The 22,492-nt window shown below is 44.9% G+C and overlaps 1 protein-coding gene across 4 annotated transcripts in view; it reads right to left on the bottom strand.

Annotated features, from left to right (window-relative positions):
* The window catches only part of ENOX2 (ecto-NOX disulfide-thiol exchanger 2), a 307,163-nt gene that overhangs the window by 3,719 nt on the left and 280,952 nt on the right, over positions 1 to 22,492 (bottom strand). For all 4 annotated transcript variants that reach the window (XM_027876196.1, XM_027876204.1, XM_027876222.1 and 1 more), the window contains 4 exons: positions 17,107 to 17,288; positions 14,264 to 14,371; positions 11,601 to 11,706; positions 2,155 to 2,240 (listed from right to left, as the gene is read on the bottom strand). In XM_027876196.1, coding sequence (XP_027731997.1) covers positions 2,155 to 2,240; positions 11,601 to 11,706; positions 14,264 to 14,371; positions 17,107 to 17,288 — 482 coding nt within the window. The remainder of the gene's footprint in view (positions 1 to 2,154; positions 2,241 to 11,600; positions 11,707 to 14,263; positions 14,372 to 17,106; positions 17,289 to 22,492) is intronic.

Below are 22,492 nucleotides of genomic sequence, written 5' to 3'. Positions count from 1 at the left end.
ATAGGTAGTATCTAGCAGATACAAGACTGGAACCCAGGTGTTCTGACTCCAAATCCAGAGGTCTCCCCCTCACTAAGACCTCTACATCACGTTGTCCCTTAACCTAATCATGAGATGAGTAACAATTAAACAGTCAATTGTTGATTATCTGGAGGCAGTCTGTCCAGCCCGTAGCCCATGCTGGCTCTCGGCCACCTGCTGCTTGGCTATTTCAGATTTAACCTGTGCCTCCACTGGAGGGGACTTAGAATCGAGGCTCCGGTCGGGAATGTCTGCGTTCTGTTAGTAAGAACTCCCATTTCTTGAGTGCTTAAGTTTTGAAAAGCAACTGCCCCATGAGGAATGCAGGGCAGTTACAGTCTCCACTTCACAGAGGAGGAAACTGAGGCTCCCAAAGGGGAAGCGTGAAGGGTGGCAGGACCAGGTCACGTGACTTGGAGGCTGGTTTTCTTTCCACCACAGCTCGATACCTCTAATATTAATGGCTTAGCAACAGTTCTGAATTGCAGTTATGATGTGATCACAACTTTAGAGCTGGAAGGGAATGAAGAGGGCATCGAGCCTCTTCATTTTACAACTGAGGAAACTGAGGCAGACAAAAGTTCAGTGACTTGCCCAGGGTCACACAGCTAGCAAGGGTCTGAGGCTGCATTTGAACTCAGGTCTTTCTGATTCCAAGTCTAGTTCTCTGTGTACTCAGCTCTGTAGCTGTCATTTTTACTACAGCAGGAGATATACTAGAGGAAACCTGACTGGTGCCACAATAATCAGGAGGGCAAGACAGCCGACTTGTGGGGCTCCCACTCTGAGGCTGCCCATAGGCAGCAGGAAAAACAAGGAAGGAGCAGGCCTCTTAGAAGGGTTTGGGCTGGTCTATAATACTGCTGTGGCAGAGATTTATGCGTTGACGCAAAGAGAACCAGAGAGCCAAGTGAAATCTCCTAGTCCCAGACAAGTGAGTCTCTGGGGAGTCTGGCTGACTGCGGAGCTTTTCTTGTTTGTCTAGGAACCTTGGGCAAGATGTATTGCTACAGGTGCCTGGTGTCTTGGACCGTGATGCAAACTGCCTGACAACTTGGGCATGGAAAACACCAAAGGATTGGGACAATGATGGCTGTGGCACAAGGTCAGGGACAGCTGTGCCCTTAACTCTACTTTCTAAGCCTTGCCAGAGGTTGTAGGATCCTGACAATCTGGTTATTCTTGGAACTGAACAAGCATTTGTTTCCTCTACCTCCCACCTCCCCTGCCTCTCAGGAAATAAAACACAAAAACAGAAACAACACTTGTAACAAATATGCCTAGTCAAGCAAAACTGCTTCCCACATTGGCCACGTCCCCAAATGCATGCCTCGTTCTGCATCGTGAGCCATCGCCTCTCTGGCATTCTTGATCACTGGTTCTCTGAAATCACGGTTGGTCATTGCACTGATTAGAGTTCTTAAGGTTTGCAAATTTGTTCGTTTTTACAATGTTGTTATTGTCTAGATTGTTTTCCTGTTTCTGCTCACTTGGTCTTCCATAAATTCAAAGACTCTAGCTACTCCTGGGGTTAGGCAATAACTGATAAAAACTGCAGAGAAAATTGGAAAGCAGTCTGGCAGAAATTGTTCTTGTTTAGTCATTTCTCAGTTGTGTCCAACTCTTTGTGACCCTATTTAGGGTATTCGTGGCAAAGATATTGGAGTGGTTTGTCATTTCCTTCTCCAGTTCATTTTACAGAGGAGGAAACTGAGACAAACAGGGTGAAGTGACTTGCCCAGTGTCACCCAACCCTGAGGCTGGATTTGAACTCAGGTCTTCCTGACTCCAGGCCTGGTGCTCTATCCACTACAGCACCACCTAGCTGCCCCATCTGGCAGAAATTAGGTTTAGATTAACACCTGACATCATATCCTAAGATAAGCTCCAATTGGCTCTATGACATAGAGATAAAAGGTAACATCATAAACAAATCACAGGAGCAAGGAAGAAATTACCTTTGGGATCTATGGAAAGCAGAAGTCATGACCAAATAAGAGATAGAGAGGATCACAGAAGATAAAAGGGATCATTTTGATTACATGTAAAGGGCTTTTTCACTGACAGTATATTTACAAAGTATCCAATACAGCCTTTTCTCACCATCCCAGTTTCCTCCCCTCCCCTAAATACCTTGGTATCCAGACGCTGTAGATAAGAGCAAATGTATTCAATACTTGCTCCAAATGGGTGCACATGAAGAAATGTGGATATTATACCTATAGAGAAAATACCATAGGTGTTAACCTTGAGACACCTTGTCAATTTCCAAGTTATTACTCAGTATCTGTGGAAGGCATTTCCATACTGGGAGTTCCTATACTGATGAAATCCCAAGTCTAGACGAATCTCAAGGATTCAAACAGAAAGTTGACATTTTTAGGCACCATCTCCCCACCACTTAGCATATTAAAGATTATATGAATTCTAACATTTTGTCATCAGTTCATATTAAGAACAATTTTCACAATTTATCTACATGTTCTTTTGCAGTATTAGAGACCTAACTAAAGTGGGGTGACTGGGGCTTTGCCCCAGGGCACCAAAATTGAGAGACAACAAAAATGTAGGCTGGTCATTTAAAAAGATTGTGTACATTCTGAAATCTGTGATATTTACATGTTGACAGCTATGTACTCCTTTAGAAGCATAGAAATAACTGAGCTCAACACCTAGTTACAAAGAATAATTGATGAAAATAGGAAACTACCAGATGGGATGCATTGCTAATAACACCCATCTGTGAGCCACTAATGTAACTAATTCCTCCTCCCACTCACAACTGAATTTGTCTTACATTATTTTTGTATCATGAAGTACAAAGTTGATTTCAGGGTATATTTGCCGGGACTTGCCCTAGGCACAGAAACAGCTAGTGACGGCTCTGTGGGGTATAAATTCCATCTCTACCTGATTCGCCTAGTTCCTCTCTAGGGCAGATTGTGCATGTTCTACTTCGAAAATGAGCAAATGATTGCGTTCTCTGCCAACAGTGATGGGGAGTTTTGTGTTGAATGTGCTCTATCTCTTCTAAGACAAGCATGCTCATAGCATTGGCTCTGGGCCAACTACAGGAGCAGACTGTCCAGGCTATTTTAGCCTTCATGATGCCTGTTACAGTACTCTGACCTCCCCCCCCCACCCCGCCCTCAACACTACATCAGTCGGATAATTGGTACAAGGAGCTCAATACCTGAGTCTTCTCTTCCCGTCCTGAACATTTGGTAATTAACATGCACCATGAGATCGTCCTTGGATCAACTGGGCCAGGAACTGAGTTCAGTCCAGGGTTTTATCTGGCCCATGAAATGGCCCCCCCAAACCAAACCAGACAAAGGACTTTGTTTCATACCTCTCAAACATATTCACAATGAGCAATCACATTATTATAGTGGTGTGTGTGCGTGTGCGTGTGCGTATGTGATTCCATGAATTTGACAGTGAGGCTCCTTAACCAAATTTTGTCTCTCTTCCAGTGTCCATCCCGGTGCTCTTGATGAACTGAACTGAATAACACCTTCCCAGTGTACCCCTAGCTTCCCAGCATACACCTCCATCCAAATGTTGCTTGTTGTTAATTTTTTTGATCATAGTGATGATCACATGGCTAGGAATTTACATGACGCATAAACGGCTTCGGAGGCACTTCTCAGCATTTTGGGCCTTACACTCTTGATGCACTGAGCTCAACAGATTCTGAGCAAATAATCAGGGTACCTTGTGTGACTGGACAAGTGGCATGGGAACCAGGAAGAACCTGGGTTCAAGCTCTGCTTCTGACACATACTGGTTCTTGGACTAGATCTGTAGCTATCTTCCTGGCTTCGAATCCCAGCTATGCTGCTTAGCACCTGACCTGTGGGACTGTGGGCAAGTCATTTTAGCTCCCCTCTAGAGAAGGAGGGGATTGAGCCAGCTCCAGCTCAAAATCTATGAGCCCACAATATGTGCCAGGGCCTTTGGAAATGATCCCAGGTTACAGAGCAAGTAGAGTCTCTGAATTGGTAGGGGTTTTCTCACCTGTAGTACTCTATGCCAATGAAATCCCAGGTCTAGTCCCTATTCCTAAGGGATTCCACTGTTTACTTCTCCTCCTCCTCTTCCTCCTCCACTGACCCTGTGGCCTTTACCCTGCCAGAGGCTCCACCCCCACAACCTCTTCCTCCAGCTGGGGAAGCACTCATGATGGCCATGCTCCCTTCAAACCTGGCTCAGCCCTTAACTCTGCAGATTCTTTTTCTACCTTTCTACCAAGGACACCTCTCTCACCACTCTAGCTCCTTTGTACACACTGTTTTTCCCCAACAGAAAGTAAGCTAGTTGAGGGCAGACACTGACTTTCTTTTTGCCTGTAATTGTAACCCTACCACTTAGCACAATGCCTGGTGACAAGTACAGGTTTGATTAACAGTGGCAGCATGGAAAGAGGGCTGGTTCTGGAGTCAGAGGATCTGAGTTCAAATCTCAGCTCTGCCACTCACTGGCTGTATGATCTTGCTCATATTGTCATCCGTAAAAGGAGAGAGGTTGGACTGCATGGTCTCCAAGGGCCCTCCTAACTCTTAAAATCTAAGAGCTGGTGTGTTTGTCAGGCTCCTTAGGAAGCTGGCCAAGAACAGTCTAAGTTCTCAGGACAGTCTGGGAGTTCCTCCGCAAGGCTGCCCTAATGGTGGGTGAAACTGTCCTAAATCCAGGAGTGGAGAGGGACCGCAGGGGACTTACTATCATGAGTAAACTTGTTCCCAGTTGGTGCCCTCCACCCTAGGACACAATCACTGTGTGTTCTTGGACTTCCCTAGGCAGTCATTAATTCATTCTTATAGAGCCAGGCAAAGGGAGCTCATAGTGTTTACTGTTTGCAGTAGGGAGAATTGAATTCAGAAAGAGCTAGCAATGGCATGAAAGAAGGAGGCTTTGTCAGCCAAGCAAGGAAGGCTATTTTGTGTTTCACATGATAGTACATATATAACCTATGTCAGATTTCTTACCATTGTAGGAAGAGGGGAGGGAAGGGAGGGAGAAAAATTTGGAACTCAAATTTAAAAAAAAATGAATCTTAAAAATTGCCTTTATGTATAACTGGAGAAAAATTAAAATACTATTTAGAAAAAAAAAGAAAAGCTATTTCAAATGAGGAGTACTTCCAGTGGTCAGCAAGGCACCAAACAGAAAGAAGTGCTCAGCCGTCCTGAGGCTCCCAGCCTGGGGCCTAGCCATCCAATAGCACCCACTTCCTCTTTCATCTGCCCTAGACTGTCTTTTGTTTAAAAAAATCCCATCCAGGAATCCTTCCCAGGATGACTCCTCACAGGTTTTCCTCTAAACCAGTTCTTTCTGACAGTTCTTTCTCCTGCCAATGGGCTGGAGAACTTGGAAATGGAAACAAGTTGTTTCCTTCCTCGACACTATCAAGACAGACACTTGCAGCTATTTCTGTGCATGTGCTCGAGTATCATCAGAGTGGAACGTTCCTTAATTAAATGATTCATGTGCATCAAGTGTAATGGAGAGGTGAATGGGCTGGGAGCCAGGACCCGGTATCAGCTCTCCCTGCCCCCCACTTTGGGTCCTGATTTCGTCAGCTGCAAAAGGAGGGGCTCTAAGCAGATGAGCTAAGATTCCTTCCAGCTCACTGAGAAGAATTCCTTACAACTACACAATATCTCTGTGAGGTAGGGAGTGCAAGCGCATAGATTATCCCCATTTTACAGACAAAGGGAACTGAGGCTCAGAGATACTGTGTAGACTGATTCCACATTCAGTCACCTTAGGTTCTGAGGATCTAGACCTTGAAAAGGTCCTCAAAGACCAATTGGTTCTTATCTTTAGAGGAGATCAGAGCCCAGGTCCTGACTCCCTCAGTGGTTTTTCTACCACTAACATTGTAGACTACATGTCATTTCACAGGTGTTTAGTAATTAGTCTGTATGGAGGACACTGGTAATTCAATTCAATTCAATTCAATATTTGTTAAATCCCTACTCTGTACAAAGCCCTATGCTTGGCAGTCATGACCCAAAGTTGAAAATGAGACAGTTCTTGCCTTCAAGGAACTTACATACTATTGGGAGGGGTGATATCATGTGACTTAACATGGAGGTGATAGAGCATGCATGGAGGTAAGTGAATGCAAAGTTGTTTCAAGAGGGAGCATTAATAACTGAGGAGAGGGGTAGTGGGGGGAGGGGGGAGGAAAAGCTTCACATAGGAGATAGCAAGTAAACTGAGACTCTGAGGGAAGCTGACAGTCTCAGAGGTGGAGGTGAGGGGAGAGTGCATACCAGGCAGGGACGACAGCCAAGGAAAAGGTAAAGGCAGGAGATGGAAAATGACACCTTACAGTTGGAGAAGAGCTGGCAGGTCAATCTGGTTAGATGCCAGGGTGTGAGAAGGGGCATGACATGCAGAAAGACTGGAATGACTGGTGGAAGCTGGATTGGGAAGGGCTTTCAATACTAACTTTGTGTTTTATCTTAGAGATAATAGGGACAGTTTTGAATAAGAAGATGATACAAGGTCAGACTTGTGTCTTAGGAACATCAATTTGGCAGCTGTGGGGAAGATGGATTTAAGAAGGGAGAGAGACCAAGAGGATGTTGTTGTAATCCAGAAGAGAAGTGAAGAGGACCTGAACATAAGCAGAGAGAGGTGCGTGTGAGACATGTCAAGGAGGTGAAATCATCAAGACTTGGCAAATGGGAAGTGAGGGAGAAGGAAATGGCCAAGAATGACTGAAGTTGCAGACCTGGCTGACCAGAAGGATGATGGTACTTTCCACAGAAATGAAGGGGAGATATCGAAAAAGTCCTATATTAGATAGGCGGGATTTCTGATGCTGGTGGGACATCCAAGCAGATACAGCTGGCAAAAGTAAGAGAATCTCAGGAGAAAATGAGAGTTTCTAGGAGTCATCTACATAGAGATCACTGAACCCATGGGAGCTGCTACGATTGCTGAAAGTATAGTGAGAGAAGAAAAAGTGTTACAGGACAGAGCCTTGAGAGATGTTCGTGCTTAGAGTATGGGAGCTGGATAGTGACTGAAAGCAGAAGAAAAAATGGTTAGATGGGCCAGAGAACCAAGGGAGAGCACTGTCAAAGAAGACATGGGAGAGGGGTGGATAGTACCAAAAGATGAAATAATGTCAAAGTAGGATGAGGACCCAGAAAAGGCTATCAGTTTTAGCAGTTCAGGGAATGCCAATAACTGGAAAAAGCTGTTTCAGTTAAGTAATGGAGCCAGAAGCCAAAAAGTATAAGGTATATTGAGGAATGGGAGGTGAGAAAACAGAGACAATGAGCAAAGACAGCCCTTTGCTGGGTTAAAGGGAGAAGAGATATGGGCTAATAGTTTGAGGGGATGTCAGAGCCAAGTAAAGGCTTTTTGTAATGGAGAAGTTATAATGTAGTAATGTGAGATGTGGCCACGTTTATAGGTGACAGGTAAGGAGCCACTGGAGAAAGGAAGATTGAAGATGAGAGAAAAAGAGAAAATAATGGAAGCCCTTCCCCCCCCAGCTCTGAAAGGAGGTGGGAGGGGACAGGATCCAGAGCAGAAGCAGAGAAGTTGGCAAGGAGAAGGGGCCACCTCTACCTCAGGGACCTCTGTGGAGAGAACAGGGGGATGACAGAGTTGGGTTTTTAAGTATGGAGGAGGGTAGAAATAGCTCAAGATGACGGAAAAGTCTCTCTTTGCTCAATAAAGTAGGGGTCCAGGTCCTCTACTAAGAGGAAACGAGGAGCTGGCAGTGTTGTAGGGGGGTTGAGAACAGAAAGTTCATAACAACTGCCATAGAGAACATGATAGAGAGCTGCCAACTAAAGAGGAATACAAGGATTTCTGTGAAGGGTAGTGAGGGAGGGCCCAGCCGAGATCTGAGAGTGAATTTGCAGGGAACCTTATCTGCAAGGTTGCATAGCTTTCTTCAGCAGCTCATGAATGTGGACAGAGAAGGCAGATGTGGAGGTGACCCAGGATCAGTGTCTGCCAAAGCATGCCTGGCAAAGGAGCAAGAGGGTAAGGGCTTCAAAAGGGGAGACTAGTGCACAGGTGAACTACCATGGGGCAAAACTGTGAAGGGAGGAAAGTAAGGCCAGAGGAAGAGTGATGGACAGTGAAAACATGGACGGGGGAGGGACCTGAGGTCACATTATGGTCAAAGAACAGCTTTAGGAGGAGTGAGGTTGAAGAAGGAATGGAGTAAGAGGGGGCTCTGATCAAGGAGAGGAATCTTAGGGTTCTGGCTCATGGAGGCAGCAGACTTATGGGTGGCTGAGATGGAGTGAAGATGTGGGCCAAGGGAGCCAGCATTGGCCAAATGGGATGCCCGAGCATTTGCTGGGACACTGCCATGGATACTGAAAGCTTAAAATATGAGGGCAGGGGTCAAGGTGTAGGTAGAAGACTGAAATCCGGGTCTTGAGCTCCTGGAGGCTGGAGGCTAACTGTGACGAGGACATGGGCAGTCTAACATAGATGGACGGCGTGAACCTCCAAGAACAATGAGTGGATGAGTGATGGTGGCAAAGGGAGGGTCTGCAAGTGGCAATGGCAAAAGGAGCCAAGCTTGTCGCTCACTCCTCCAGGCTCAGTGTGTTGGGGTGGGCATGAGAGAAAAAGCACCCAGTGCTAGAGAAAGAGGCCCTAGATAAGAGCGTCTTCCCAAGACAGCCAGGTTTCATTAGCACAAGTGAAGTTTGTTAACAGTCAAGCAAGGTTCCAGAGGGCATGATGGAATGGGAAGTGGCTTATGGAGGGGTGGGGCTGAGGTGGATGAGGATGAAGGTGTGGAGAAAGGTGGGTAGCAGGGGGAAAGGCTGGCTTTGAATCCCAACCAGAAGGGAGGTGGCAGGTGCCCAGCCAGGAATGGGAGGACAGGCTGATCAGGGACTCCACTGCAAAGGCCGACTGAACCCAGAATCCAAGTGGGCCTGCAGTGTCAGGTGAGCTGGGGGCATGGGCAGGGGGCACTGGGGGCAGGAATTGGGGCAAGCCTATCTTCCTGCCCTGCTATCCCTAATGATGCTTAGCACAGTACCTGGCACATAGTAGGTGCTTAATCTAAGCTTATTTCCTTCCTCCTACCCCGCTGTAGGAACGGGCGTTATGACTGAAGGCTGGGAGTGTCGGTGTGAGGTGGCAAGAGCTCAGCTCTGTCCTTCCTGTGGCTGAGAAATATTTGGGGGGCTTCAATCTCCTTCTGTATTTCTCATGTCTCTTGATCCTCTCCTACTGTGGCAATCTGTGTGTGCTGACAGCAGTCTTCAACAGACACTAACAGGAACTGCCTACTGTGTGCTGAGAGAGGCCTGTGCTGGGCACAGTTGCTGCTTTCATGAAGCTGAGCATCTAGGTTATTTTTATATACATACATGCACATGTAGATACGTGTGTGTATGTATATAATATATATATATACATATATATCCACATGAGTGTATTTACACATATAAAATACAGATATTTTATATAAATAGGTAATATATAAAATATTATATATTATAATGATTTCTATATTGTGTGTGCATGTATAATTTTAAAAAAATCATTTCTTTCTTTCTTTAGGTTCAGACTTACCTGTGATTTCATCAGTGTGGGTAACTCCCTTAGTGAGGAAATTCTCTATTTCAGTGGAGAGAGGCACCTGTTCTGTAGCATATAGCCTTTGGAGTGGTGAAAGGGTAAGTGACTTGCCCAGGGTCACACAGTCAGGATGGGTCAGAGGTGGGGCTTGAACCCAGATTACCCTGACTCTGAGGCCAAGTCTCTGTCCACTGTGCCATGCTGCCTCTCAGTTTACAATATCACAAGAAAATATTTTCAGTGAATACAGAGAAGCTTTAAAAAGATTTATACTCCAGATAACTATTGTCCCTCTAGAAAGTCTTAGAGTGAGGCCAGTAATGTATTCCAAATGGTCCCTAGCTATGTAGAGCCCCACTTAAGCAGCATATGAAATATTCTGAGTTAAGAGATCATTAGAAAATACTGTCAAAGTCATTATTTATTCCTTCAACATGATACTCATCAGCAGAAAGATAGTCACCAGGTAGTGACTGTCTTGTTTTTTTTTTTTTTTTGGCCATAGCAACTAATGAGGATCATGAACTAAGGTAGGATGTGAGTTTGTGTGTGTGTGTGCACATGCACACATGCATGTACATGCACGTACACATTCACACACACATGCAAGTCTATGCGCGCACACATGCGCACACACACATACAAGTCCAGAGCTGGGAAGGGCAGGAATGGAGTGCTATCTGTATCTATGAAGGGAGCATCCACACTGAGGAAATCATTGATGCTTTAAGTATGACATGATGCTAGTTCTTCTCTGTATTCCCTTGTCCTCTTGTTGTACTGCTCGGGCATCACTTTTATCAGAGATAACGACCAACTTTTCATATCTTTGATTGATTCAGGGCAAGCCCAGAAATGCCCCAGGAAACAACCAATCAAAAGTTCAGCGTATCTGGCAAGTTTAAGCTGGACAGTCTGTCATCCAGGGTCTGCCCTCTAGGCCCTGCCCAACAGGGTCTAGGTTAGTTCCCTAATGGAGACTCCCAGAGGGCAAAAGAAGAGACATATCTCAACCTGGCTCACTCTGTCTACATTTACCTTTGGATTTGGTCTGTTGCACTTTGGCAGCAACTGACGTTATTGTGCCTGAGGCAGGCATAGCCCAGGGCCCACACATACACTTAGGTTGGTATCATTCTTGCCTCTCTGCCCCTGCACTCAAGGACCCTGAGCCCATGCCCCCACTGCTGGCTGAGTTCTGGCATGATTCACAACCACTTAGGACTGAGTGACTAGTTGGGTTTCATCTAATCCAAACAATCAGGCTTTGTGCAAAGAGCATTGGCCTTGGACTCCGGAGAACTGGTTCTGAATCCTAATTCTGACACTTACTAGCTGTGTGACTTTGAGCAAGTCCCTTCTGTTCTCTGAGCCTGTAAACACCCTCACATGTCCTTTCTCGTGGGGTTGTTGTAAGAAAAGCACTGTGTATACTTTAAAGTACCACAGCTCATCCCACCTAACCCCCCACCCCTACCAAGGCTTCAGCATTCCCAAGCAATACTGAATCTTCCTCAGGCCTCTTGTACCTATCTTGTAAAGCTGTGTGTTACAGTTCTCTGAGTGTTAGCATCTTTGCCCCCACTGGACTGTGAGATCCCAGAGGGCAGGAGCTGGGGCCTGTGTTAGCTTTGGGTCTCCCCCACCCCAGGACATGATATTCACTATCTGATCTTCATATAAGCCTTTGAAGTTTACAAAGCACTTTATACACATAATCTCCTCTGAGCCTCACTATTCAAATGAGTACCTACTTACCTCTGAATTAGAGAGGCATTAGAGAAGTTTTCATTCTCATTTTACAGATAAGGAAACCGAGGCTCAGAGGCTCTGGCCCTAAGATCAGAGGATTTGAACCTAGGTCTTTTGGTTTCCCAGTGCCATATTCTATCCACGATGCATGTCATTATTCCTGTTATCATACTGTTGGTTCTTAATTAGTGTTTTTTCTGTCTTCCCTGTGCCCAGTGTGGATGAGCACGTGCCATTGTTCTTACCCACTAAGAGTGCCTCTCTCTCCGATCTGACAGGGATGCTAGTTGGAGCCATTTCCAGTGGGTCATTCTCCTGGTTGGATACACAGATCCTGGAAACTCTACACTCCTGGGGAAAAGAATAAAGGCCTTCCTGTGTTAGTTCACTCAGGTGGAGACAGTTAGTTTCAATGAACAGAACGTCAGGCAAGAATTGGGATTTAGAGTCAGATGGGCCCTGGTTTCAAGTCCTGATTCTGCCACTGATTGGCTATGAGATCATGGGCACTCCACTTAACCTCTCTGAGCCTCAGTTTCTCCATCTAGTAGCTTTCTGGGCTTCCTGTGGATATGTACCTTATGGCAAGAAGTGTAGAGCAGTCTATGACACCTGGAGAGCCTTCTGATTACTTGGGCAGAAGAGCATTCTCTATCAGACTGGCATCAGTTGTAATCTAGTTGGCATTTTGAAAATTACCCAGTTGGGTTGGGAAGATTTGGGACCAAGGGTACTTGGTTATTACCAATTTACCAGAAGAGCCAAGGAGCTTGCTCTCTTGACCGTAAAATGGCCAGAATCCCCCCTGAATATGATGAGTCCCTGCAGAGCGGCCCACACCAAACTCATGGCCTCTCTTTTAACTTACAATCATCAATGGGGGCTTAATGATATGGCATTTTGCTCTCTAACCTACTTTTGTCCAGCTGAGCTATTGGTCCACAAATCAGACCTCCTGTGGTAGGCCTGCTGGTGGTAAACAGTTGGGCCTCTTCAGCTTTGTGGAAAAGGAATGGAAAGAAACACACGGAGACTTACGTTTGCTTCACAACAAGCGGAAGCTTTCCTCCTGTTCTCTTCGTCTATCATTTCCTCGTATATTAAATTTAAAAATGGGGAAAGCTTCCATGTAGGCACAGTTTGGCAAGTTTTCTCTGTGTGATCTGACCTTGAAGGCTTTACAAAGGCTCCGGTTATCATCACTGAGGATGCTCGTGTCTAGAAGTCAACGAGCCATGGGTTTGGCTGTGTCATGCCCATGCTGTGCCCCACTGAACACAAGAAGTGTGGAACTCTCTCTTGTAGCCTGCAGACATTTTGGGAATTCCTATTGTAACAGTAAAGTCTGGGAAGGACAGTAGCCTTGGCACTGTTCAATTAAATATGTGACGAATGGATTTCTCTGGGATGAGACTCATTTGCTTAACAGCTTCAGGAAGGCTGGAGAGTGAGTTGGTGTTATGAAGTGGAAGAATTAAAAACATTGTAAATGACCCTGCAGAAGTAAACACTTTCACTCACTTACTTAAATTCCACTGAGGCTGCCAACTCTTAATGGTACTCCAGAGGAAGCCATTGTGTGGCTAACTCAAGATGGAGCCTGAGTGTGTGGCACCTTCCTGGGCTGAACTTGAAGATGAAGGGCAAAGCCTCATGCTCAACTTGGAGACTACTGATTTTGGGTGCATGAGTCTGTCGCCCTCTCCTCTTTCCTCTCCAAAGACAGCAGAATGGAGTTCCATTTTCACCACTGGGCCTCTCCAGAGGCTAGCTCCAGTTGAGCGTTCAAGAATAATGGTGAGGCCAGGAGCCTAACAAAGTGGTGATCGTTAGCAGACATGACATGCCTCGATAGACAGGCATCCAATGCAAGGCCAGGGAGCTTCAATCAATCTGCTGCTTGTTAGCTGCTCTTGGGTGGGGTTCTCAGCTTCTTCAGACTCCCCAAAGACAAAATTCTACCTTTCTGTCCCTATGAATATTATGCAGAGCCTAGACCTCCCCCTTGAATTCCATGATTGTTTTCAGTTCATGGGCCCCATCTACAATCTATACCTGGTTTCTCTCCACAGAGAAATGTCAATGCAATGCTCTGTGTATCTGTACAAAGGGCTGCATGATATGATTCAGAGATTTAAAAAGCAGCTAGAAATGACTAACGTAGGTGCTACAAGACAGCCAGAAGACATGGCCCTGTGCACGTTGATTCTCTGTAATACTCCCACTCTCCTGGTTAGACAAACCTCTTGTTCTCTCACTCTGCAGCTAGGCACCATCTACGCTAGAGAGTGCATCACCAAAGAAACAGGCAAGATCTAATTGGGCTTCAGTTTCCTTCTTAATAAGATGTGTAATTTCAAATGCCATCAGTTGCGCAGATGTCCAAAGGCATTTTTAGCTTTCCAAAAAAACCCTGTCAGTTAGGAGCATAGGAGCACAGACAGACTAATCCCAAGATCATGGGATTATTGGATTTAAAGCTGAATAGGATCTTGGATATAATCTTGTTAAGGCATTAGAGAAATGGGAGTTCTGATTCAGTCCAAGCTCTTCAAACTTTATGGAGAAAAGCAGGGGTGGGAGGGAAGAGAGGCGAAATGACTTGTGGCAGGTAACATAGAACCACGACTTCAACCTTGGGCCCCAGATTCCAAATCCACCACACCATGCTGCCCTTCCAACCAAATAACTGACCACGAGGAGTGAGGGACTCCAGGGATGACCTCTGAATGGGCCCAAATCTGAGGGCATTCCCTTCTGACTGGTGAGGTATGTGTCCACTTGATGGACCCCCAACTTGACACCAGCATGTGTGGTAACAAAAGAAAGGGCTTGTGGGGAAGACCCTACCCTCTTGCCCTCGTGGCCAAGGCTGTGGGAGGTAGGTGCTGTGCCCTGTCCACTGTACCTGCTCCTGGAGATTCTCCAGTAATTTTTCCAGCTGCACTTTTTCATCCTTGACTTTGTCAAGCTCTGTTTCCTTTCTCTTGTATTCATCTTGCAGTTTCAGAAGGTGCTGAAGAAGGAACAGATCAAAGAGGGTGAGGAGTGAGATCCCAAGTTCCCCAAGGGGCTGCTGACTGAGCTTAGATGTGTAATGTGGTCTGTGCTGGGCCCTCCTTGGTCTATGGCAAAGATAATAGTGGGAAGGTGGCAATGCTTATAATGTCAAGGTTTTTTCCATACCTCTCATCCCTTTCTTTCCGGTGGTTCACATTTAATAATAACCGTTCCCTTTCTCTAGAGGTTTAAAGTTTAAATTTCTGCTTTCCTCATAAGGATCCTGGGCAGTAGGAAGGGCAAATTTACCCCATTTTGTGGATGAAGAGGTGAAAAGCTCCAGGAGAGTTTACAGAGCACTTTCTTCACCTACCTGCCTCAGAAAGTCTGATTATTCCCATTTTCCAGATGAGGAACCCAGAAACATAAGTTTCAGAGCTAGAAGAGCCCTTAGAAACCAACTAGTCCAACCCTCTCATGTTATCGATGGGGGAAATGAAGGCTCATAGAAGGGAAGAAACTCCCCTGGTGGTCATGAGACACATAGGCCAGACCTCAAAGCCAGGTCTTCTGCCTCTAAAGGGGCTGTCTTCATTTATCAATTTACTCCTGAAACTTGACTTCTTCCCTGTCCTTGGGGTGACAAGTCTTCTTTTGCTCTTCTGACAGGCCTACATCTTCTGGCCTCTCAAGTAAAATTGTAGCTGGGCAGGAGTTATAGTTCTAATAGCTTTTCCTAGATAAAGTTCCAGACTGATTTCCCCCAATGGTGGGGTTCAGTGGAAAGAAAGAACACAAGACTTGGAGCCAGAACACCTGAATTTGAACCCTGGCTCTGCTACTTACTACCTTATGACCTTGGACAAATCATTTCTCTTCTTTGGCCTTCGGTTTCCTCATCTATAAAATGGCATATCACAGGGTGGCTGTGAGGAAAGTATTTCGTAAACTGTAAAGTCCCAGCCAAATTTGTGTACCAACTGTATTTGCCTGGCCCCTCTCCCTTGAAAATTTCAAAGAGCTGCAATTTCATCAGTGGACTACTCCCTCCACTGGTACAGACTGCAGTCTTTCCACTATGCCTTAGTAGATGATCTTCATGAGTCTCAATGGCCCCACAAAATCATTGTCTGATAGTTCCACTGAGGCTCGAGAGGAGGACCTGAGAAGGCACTTGTATTCTAAGCCTTAGAAAACTGGTGATGCAATATCGGTAGATATAGAGCCATCTAGTCACCAGAGTAGAGAAGCAATGTGGAGCACCTGGGCAGAGAGCTGGTCTCAGGGTTGATAATCCCTGGGTTCAAGTCCTGCCTCTGACCTATCTGGGGGCCATGTGGCCCTGGACAAGTCACTTACCCTTTCAGTGCCTCAGAGGAGGTACCAACTTGAATTTGCAAAGGGAGTTTCCTCATGCAGAAGGTGTCTACACTGATTGAATCAAAGGTCAAAGGTCTGGACAAAAAATTTCACCAGAATATTGAGTTTCTATCTCACTCCCCAACAATGCCAGAAAAGAGTTTGTTCTCTTGATAATAACTTTTGTGGACAGGATCTGGGGTTCCACTGATATAGGAAACCCCTAGTGAGCAAGCAGGCTCACTCTACCACTGCAGAATGGTACCTTTTTTGCAATGTATGTCCTTGGACAGTAATCTTAATTGGAAGCTCATCAATTTAGAGCTGGAAGGAAGTGTAGAGGTCACTTAGTCCAGCCCTCTTATTTTACAGAAGATGACACTAAAGCCCAGAGAAGGGACTGATCTAAGGTCACACAGGTAGTAAGTTTTAGAAGCAAGATTTGAACTTAGGTTTTCCTCTGACTCCAAATCCAGTGTTTTCTTTCTTTCTTTTTTTTTAAGGCAATTGGGGTTAAGTGACTTGCCCAGGGTCATACAGCTAGTAAGTGTCAAGTGTCTGTTCTGAGGCCAGATTTGAACTCAGGTCCTCCTGACTTCAGGGCCAGTGCTCTAGCCACTGTGCCACCTAGTTGCCCCACGTTCCATGTTTTCTTTAAAGCACCATGATGCTTTTCTCATACAACTGTCACCCCTGGGTGATATTTATCCCCAAGTACTATTGTCCCCATCTTACAGATAAGGAGATTGAGGTACAGGGAGATAAAAGTGATTTGCCCAGGGTCAAAGGTGGTAGAGTCGAGATTCAAATTCAAGTCCCCTGACTCTAAGTCCAAGGATCTGGATACTTCATTAGGCTGTGTCCCAACCTGAGGCACTGAGGAGTTGTGGTGACTTGCCTAGGGGTCACATTGCCTCAGTACATGGTAAAGGCAGAACTTGAACCCAGGGCTTCCGGAATCTGAGGCTGACCCTCTATCCTCTCTGCCACTCTGTCTCTTATTAAGAAGGATTACCCAAGCATTAACCTGGTTGATTTCAGGTGGTGGTATGGGATGGAAAGAGCACTTGTTGGGTTGGCAATCAGAAGCATTGGGTTTTAGCTCTAGACCTGACACTAGCAAGTCACTTCCCTTCTCTGGGCCTCAGTTTTCCAATCGAGAAAATGAGGAGAACAACGCCTGGTTCCTTGCTGCCAGCGGGCCAGACTGTAGGACTCAGCACTGGAAGGGAGCTCCAATGGCAGATGAGAAGGCGCTCTGGGACTTCCCATACAGGGAATAAGGGCCTGTTCCTGGGGCAGGAGGCAACATGCCTTCAAGGGCTGCAGCCTGAGGCCAGCATTTCCAAAGGCAAGGCCCATTGGAGCCAAGGACCTCCCTTGCACACTTACCTGTTGCATCCCTTGCAGAGCCTGCTGAAGGAGTTTCAGCTGCTGCTCCTTGGTTGCATCATCATCCCGGCTCATTTTGCCTTGTTCCTGTTTGAGTAATTCCACTTCATTCCGGTAGGCATCGAGCTGCCAACGCAGGCTGTCATTTTCTTCCTTCAGTGCCTCAGCCTGAGAGACTAGGGCTAAAACACATGGGTGGGAAGTTCAAATGAGACTGCCAAGCTGGTCTGACTGTGCCAATTCTGGACCATGGAAACCTGGCTCTGCTAAGTGTGATCAGGACTTAAAAACTCTCTTAACAAAACATCTGAGGTCAGAGAGGACCATGAAAGCACATGGGCAATGAACAGCTCTGGCTTCTATGTGACCTAGCACAAGTAGTTTTTAATCTTTCTGAGCCTCAGTTTCCTCATCTGTAAAAAGGAGGCAATAATAATTTTACAGACATTTTTTGAAAGTGCCCACTCTAGGCTAGGTTCTGGGCATACCGAGACAAATAAACAAACAATCCTTGCCTTCAAGTAGCTTATAATCTAATTAAACACTTGCACTACCTCTCTCACAGGGTGGTTGTGAAGGTGTTTTGCTAATTTTTAAGGTGATAGAGAAATAAAAGAGGCAACCATGAGGCTCAGTGGATAGAGTGCTGGGCCTGGAGTCAGGAAGACCTGAGTTCAAATCCGGCCTCAGTCACTTACTGTGTGACCCTGGACAAGTCACTTAACCAACCACTCCAATACCTTTGCTAAGAAAATGGACAGGATGGTTTTTGGGGTCACAAAGAATTGGACGTGACTGAACAACAACACAGAGAAATAAAATATTATATATAACATATAAGTATACACACATGTATGTATATACATACACACACACACACACACACACACACACACACACACTTATACGTCTATTTGTTTCAGAAGAAAGTACAGGGCTCTGACAGAAAGCCGAGAGAGGGGAAGGCACTTGTCCTCATGATCACAAAGCTAATGAGTGGCAAAGACGGGACTTGAATGAAGACCTTCTACTCCAAATTTTACCATACCATTCTACCCAAAACCAATGGAAGGGAACAGATAGTCGGAGAATGTTGGACTCACAGAATGTTAAGGAACTACATATATCATCAAATCCATCCCTTTCATTATCTATAGGAGGAAGCTGAGGCTCAGAAAGGGGATGGGACTTGTCAAAGGTCACATGGCTTTGTATCCCCAGCATTTAGACCAGTGCCTGATACTTACTTAATGAATAAAACTGAATTAATGGCAGAGCTAGGACTTGGAACCCTGGTCCAGTCCTCTCAGCACTGTACTGCATTGCTGCCTGCACATTAGAATTCGGTCCTACACTGAGAGTGCCTCATTTCTGTGCTACGTGTCCTGTTAACATTCCAAAAAGGAATAAAATTACAAATATGCTTCCATTCATATGATGAATGGGCAATAAAGGCAAGTGACTTAGCAGTGCTGCATAATGCCTTTAACAGGCTAATCCTCAGACTGAAACTTCTCAAATGGACTTTTTTTTTTGCTTTCCAATATTGAAAATTTCACCTGTGCCCACAAATAGGCTGCCATACTGGGCTTCCCACCCACAGGCTGATCTCTTCCTACAGCTAGGTGAGCATGAAAAGCTGTGCTCTTTGGTAATAGCTATCAGCAATATGGTCCTATATACCATTGTCTGGTCTAATTAGCTCAAAATATTGAGTTAGAGCCAGATTTTCTTTGTTGGTAGGCGGTGGGAGTGGGTGGGAGGGAGAGTATAGTGAGGCGAGGGGGATGTTGGGCGTAATAAGGAAAACTGCATTCAAGTCCTAGCTCTTTCACTATATTGCAGTGTGACCTTAGGTGAATCTCTTTTCCTTCTTTGGGACTCAGTTTCCCTACGTGTAAAATGAGGGGTTTGACCTAGATTATCTTTGGGGGTTTTTTCTAGCTTTAATGCTTAGAGAGTCAGAGAAAAACCTGTCTATGAAACAGAAAGTGATTTCACTTCAAAAGGATGACATATTTTTGGGGCAGCTAGGAGGTGCAGTGAATAAAGCACCAGGATATGAATTCAAATTATGACCTCAGACACTTTTTAGCTGTGTGACCCTGGGCAAGTCACTTAACCCCGACTACCTCCCCCCCAAAAAAGTATGACATATTTTGGTCTTTGAGGAGGAAATTAGGATGCAGGGGAGGAAAAGGGGACCGGAAGGGAGCTAAGTCCTATGGATTCTTTCTGAAGAACACTGGACCATAGAAGACAAGAAAGATTTTTATTGCCTTCAATAAGAAATTATTAGTGTTTATTAAATACCTGCTGAGCAAAGGGCCCTGTACTTGGTACTAGGAACACAAAGAGAGCTTTGTCATAGGCCCTGCCTTCAAGAGTTTATATTGGAAAGACCAGTAGCTCTGCAGCCAGAGGGCCTAGTGTTCAAGTCTCACCTCAGATTCTTACTTGTTGGACAAGTCACTCAAACTCCCTGAGCTTTAAGGTTTTCACATACAAAATAAAGGAGCCTGCCTAGCTGGTCTCGGAGGTCTCTTCTATCTCTTGTTCTGTAACAAATAACTGTGACACGAGGAAGGGTGAAATAAGGGCAAAGGAGTCATGTAAGCAAAAGGGCTAGGAGAAACTGAATAAGTTGAGCTGGGGTGGGGAGAGAATTACAGTATGGAAGAATCAGATGGAGAATTTTAAAATGCATTAGAATAGAAGCTACCTGAGGGCAGGATCAGCACCATCTCTACTACTGAGGGGAAAAAAGAACAACTAAAAAAACTAAAATATGAAGACACTCCTGGAAAATTGAGCTGCTGCTGATTTCCTGCTTAGTCTATGTCCTGAGCGTAAGCTGAGCAAAGTTTCATGATGGCAGGCCATCATAGGCTCATAAATTCAGATCATGTACTCAACTTCCCTTGGTCAGGACTTGGCAATTGTATGACAAGGGCGGTTCATGCAGAACAGGGTATCTAGGTGGTACAGTGGATAGAAAACAGGACTTGGAGCCCAGAAGACCTGAGTTCAAATCTTACCTCCAACACATATTAGCTCTGTGACCCTGGGCACATCATCTAACCTTGGTGACTCAGTTTCCCCATATGTAAAAGGAGGATAATAATAGCACCTACCTCACAGGGTTGTTGTGAGGATCATAAATGAATGAACATATGTAAAGTGCTTTGTAAACTTTGAAGTGCTAGAGAAATGCTAATTATTATGATGAAATCTTTCAGCAACATTCATACAATTCCCCATCTCAGCTCTGCTACTTTAGCCATATGACCTTGGGAAAGACATTTCCCCTAGCTAGGTTTTGGTTTTCAAATTTGGTTAAATTAAAGGATTAGATTAGATGGTATCTCTATGTTCACAGGCTTCTAGGCACAAAAAGGCTAGGCAGGCTAAGTCAACGGGACAGTCGGAGACTGGGGATTACAGGAAAGATGATGTCAGTATTGCTCTCTACAAATGGCCATACAATTAGCCCTTGTAAAAGTGCTTTTAAACTTCCCATTTTAGTGGTTTGTTTGTTTTTTTCAAGTACAGAAGGCCTTTGGCATGGTGCACATTCATTTTAATGTTTGGTTTCATTATTGACTTTAACTGTTGCTATCACGAAGACGTTCTGACTGTAAACAAGAACCTTTTTATTATAGCAAGTCTTAGTGACATAGCTGTATGAGTCAAATTCATTCTTGTCATCTCTCCCAACTTCTAAGATACTGCTCATCAGGTAGCCTTCTGAGACTTAATAAGTAAGTGTGTGGCCCAAACCAGAAGAAAAAAAAGGGAAGGGGGAAGCCTTTGGTCAGGCATTCTATAGAGAAAAGGAAATTGACTACTTGAGAGAGAAGTATCCAGGCTATCAGTCAGTTCAGGACCAAGGACAGCAGCCAAACATGCGGTGATGGTCAGGTCAGTCTAACAAAAGCTGGTTAGACCATACAGAGAGACAAACTTAACTTTTTTTGTGGGGGAGGGGTAGAGGTGATGGAGGTGGGCATGGCAGGCCTCTGGTCAGCCATAGTACTCAATACTAAATAGAAGCATTTAGGATAAAAAGATCCTTAGAGATCATCTAGTTAAATTCCCTTATTCTGGTACACAGGAAAACTGGTGACAGATAGTAAGTAGCAGAGCTAAGGGGGCCATCTCCAGTCATCCTGATTTATATCTTGTCAATGGACTCTGATGACTCTGGAGGAGAAAGTGAGACTGATGACCCTGTACAGCCCTCCCTCACTTAAATCTAGTTCACTTGCAAGTCACGGCATCATCACATTATGGTTTATAAAATAATTTCTTCCTAACCAATCAGGAAATCTGGGAATGAAATTATCACTTCCATTTAACAAATAGAGATACTGAGGTTCAGACAGATGGAGCGACTTGCCCAAGGTGACAGTAGTCAGTGGCAGAGGTGGGACATGAGTTCAGATTTTCCCATTCCAAGTCTATTGTTCTTTCTGTGATATTATATTGACACTAAGAGCAAGATCTTGGGTGAGGCTGGGGAATTGTTAGAGGTTTATTTACCAGTTAAAATAGGAAAATATTTTTCCTTCTGAGAAAATGAGAAGATGTTGCATCCCATGGGGGAAAGAGCATGCCTGATGCCTGCAGTCAAATGGGAGTTGGGAATAAATTCTTTGGTTTAGAATTGCCTAAGCAAAAGAAAACAGAAACTGCCATAAACACTAAGGGGCCTTTACCTTCAACATACATTTGCCACTCTCCTGTCATTTTAATGAGGACACAAAATCTTCCCTTTCAGTTTTAAAATTAATTGGGTCCTTTTCTGAAGGCTGAGCTCCTTGTACATTGGTAGAATATTGGGCAATTCAATATTACCCTTTAATATGACATACCTATCAGTACAGGTATGACAGAATACCGAGCAGGGAAGCCAAGCCATTCACAACTGCCATAATTAACTCTGGGTGGCTCCTTCTGACTATTTCCAAGGCAGAGAGAAATGTTTGTTTTTGTCAGGGCTGATGTCCCTTAGATGGGAAAGATGGCAATTCATCAGGGCCATGTGAAAGTTCTAAGGCAGCTCCAGGCTCCTGCTGTCATTCTGGAGTCACTACAAGCCAAACTCTTGGTAAGTGTTTTGATAGTAAAGGACCAAAACAGAGTTCATGATTTAAAATATATATGTGTGTATATATATATCAATGCCTCAGTTTCTTCTGCTGCAGCATAAAGCAAACAAATACATTTTGAGGGTAGCCTTCAAGATGTGAGTACCAAAAGATAAACAAATATCACCAAGCTATTGAAAGCAAGAGGTGCTGAGGTGGTAAGGAAAGAGCGCCAAATAGGAAGTCTGAGGTCCTGGATGCAAGTTCTGTTTGAGTCCTTTCTAGCTAGGTGATCC

Source organism: Vombatus ursinus, unplaced genomic scaffold, assembly GCF_900497805.2.
Source record: "Vombatus ursinus unplaced genomic scaffold, bare-nosed wombat genome assembly UNPS02004063.1, whole genome shotgun sequence".
Lineage (NCBI taxonomy): Eukaryota > Metazoa > Chordata > Mammalia > Diprotodontia > Vombatidae > Vombatus > Vombatus ursinus.
Note: the sequence above shows the minus strand (reverse complement) of the source record. Positions and strands in the feature narration are given on the sequence as shown.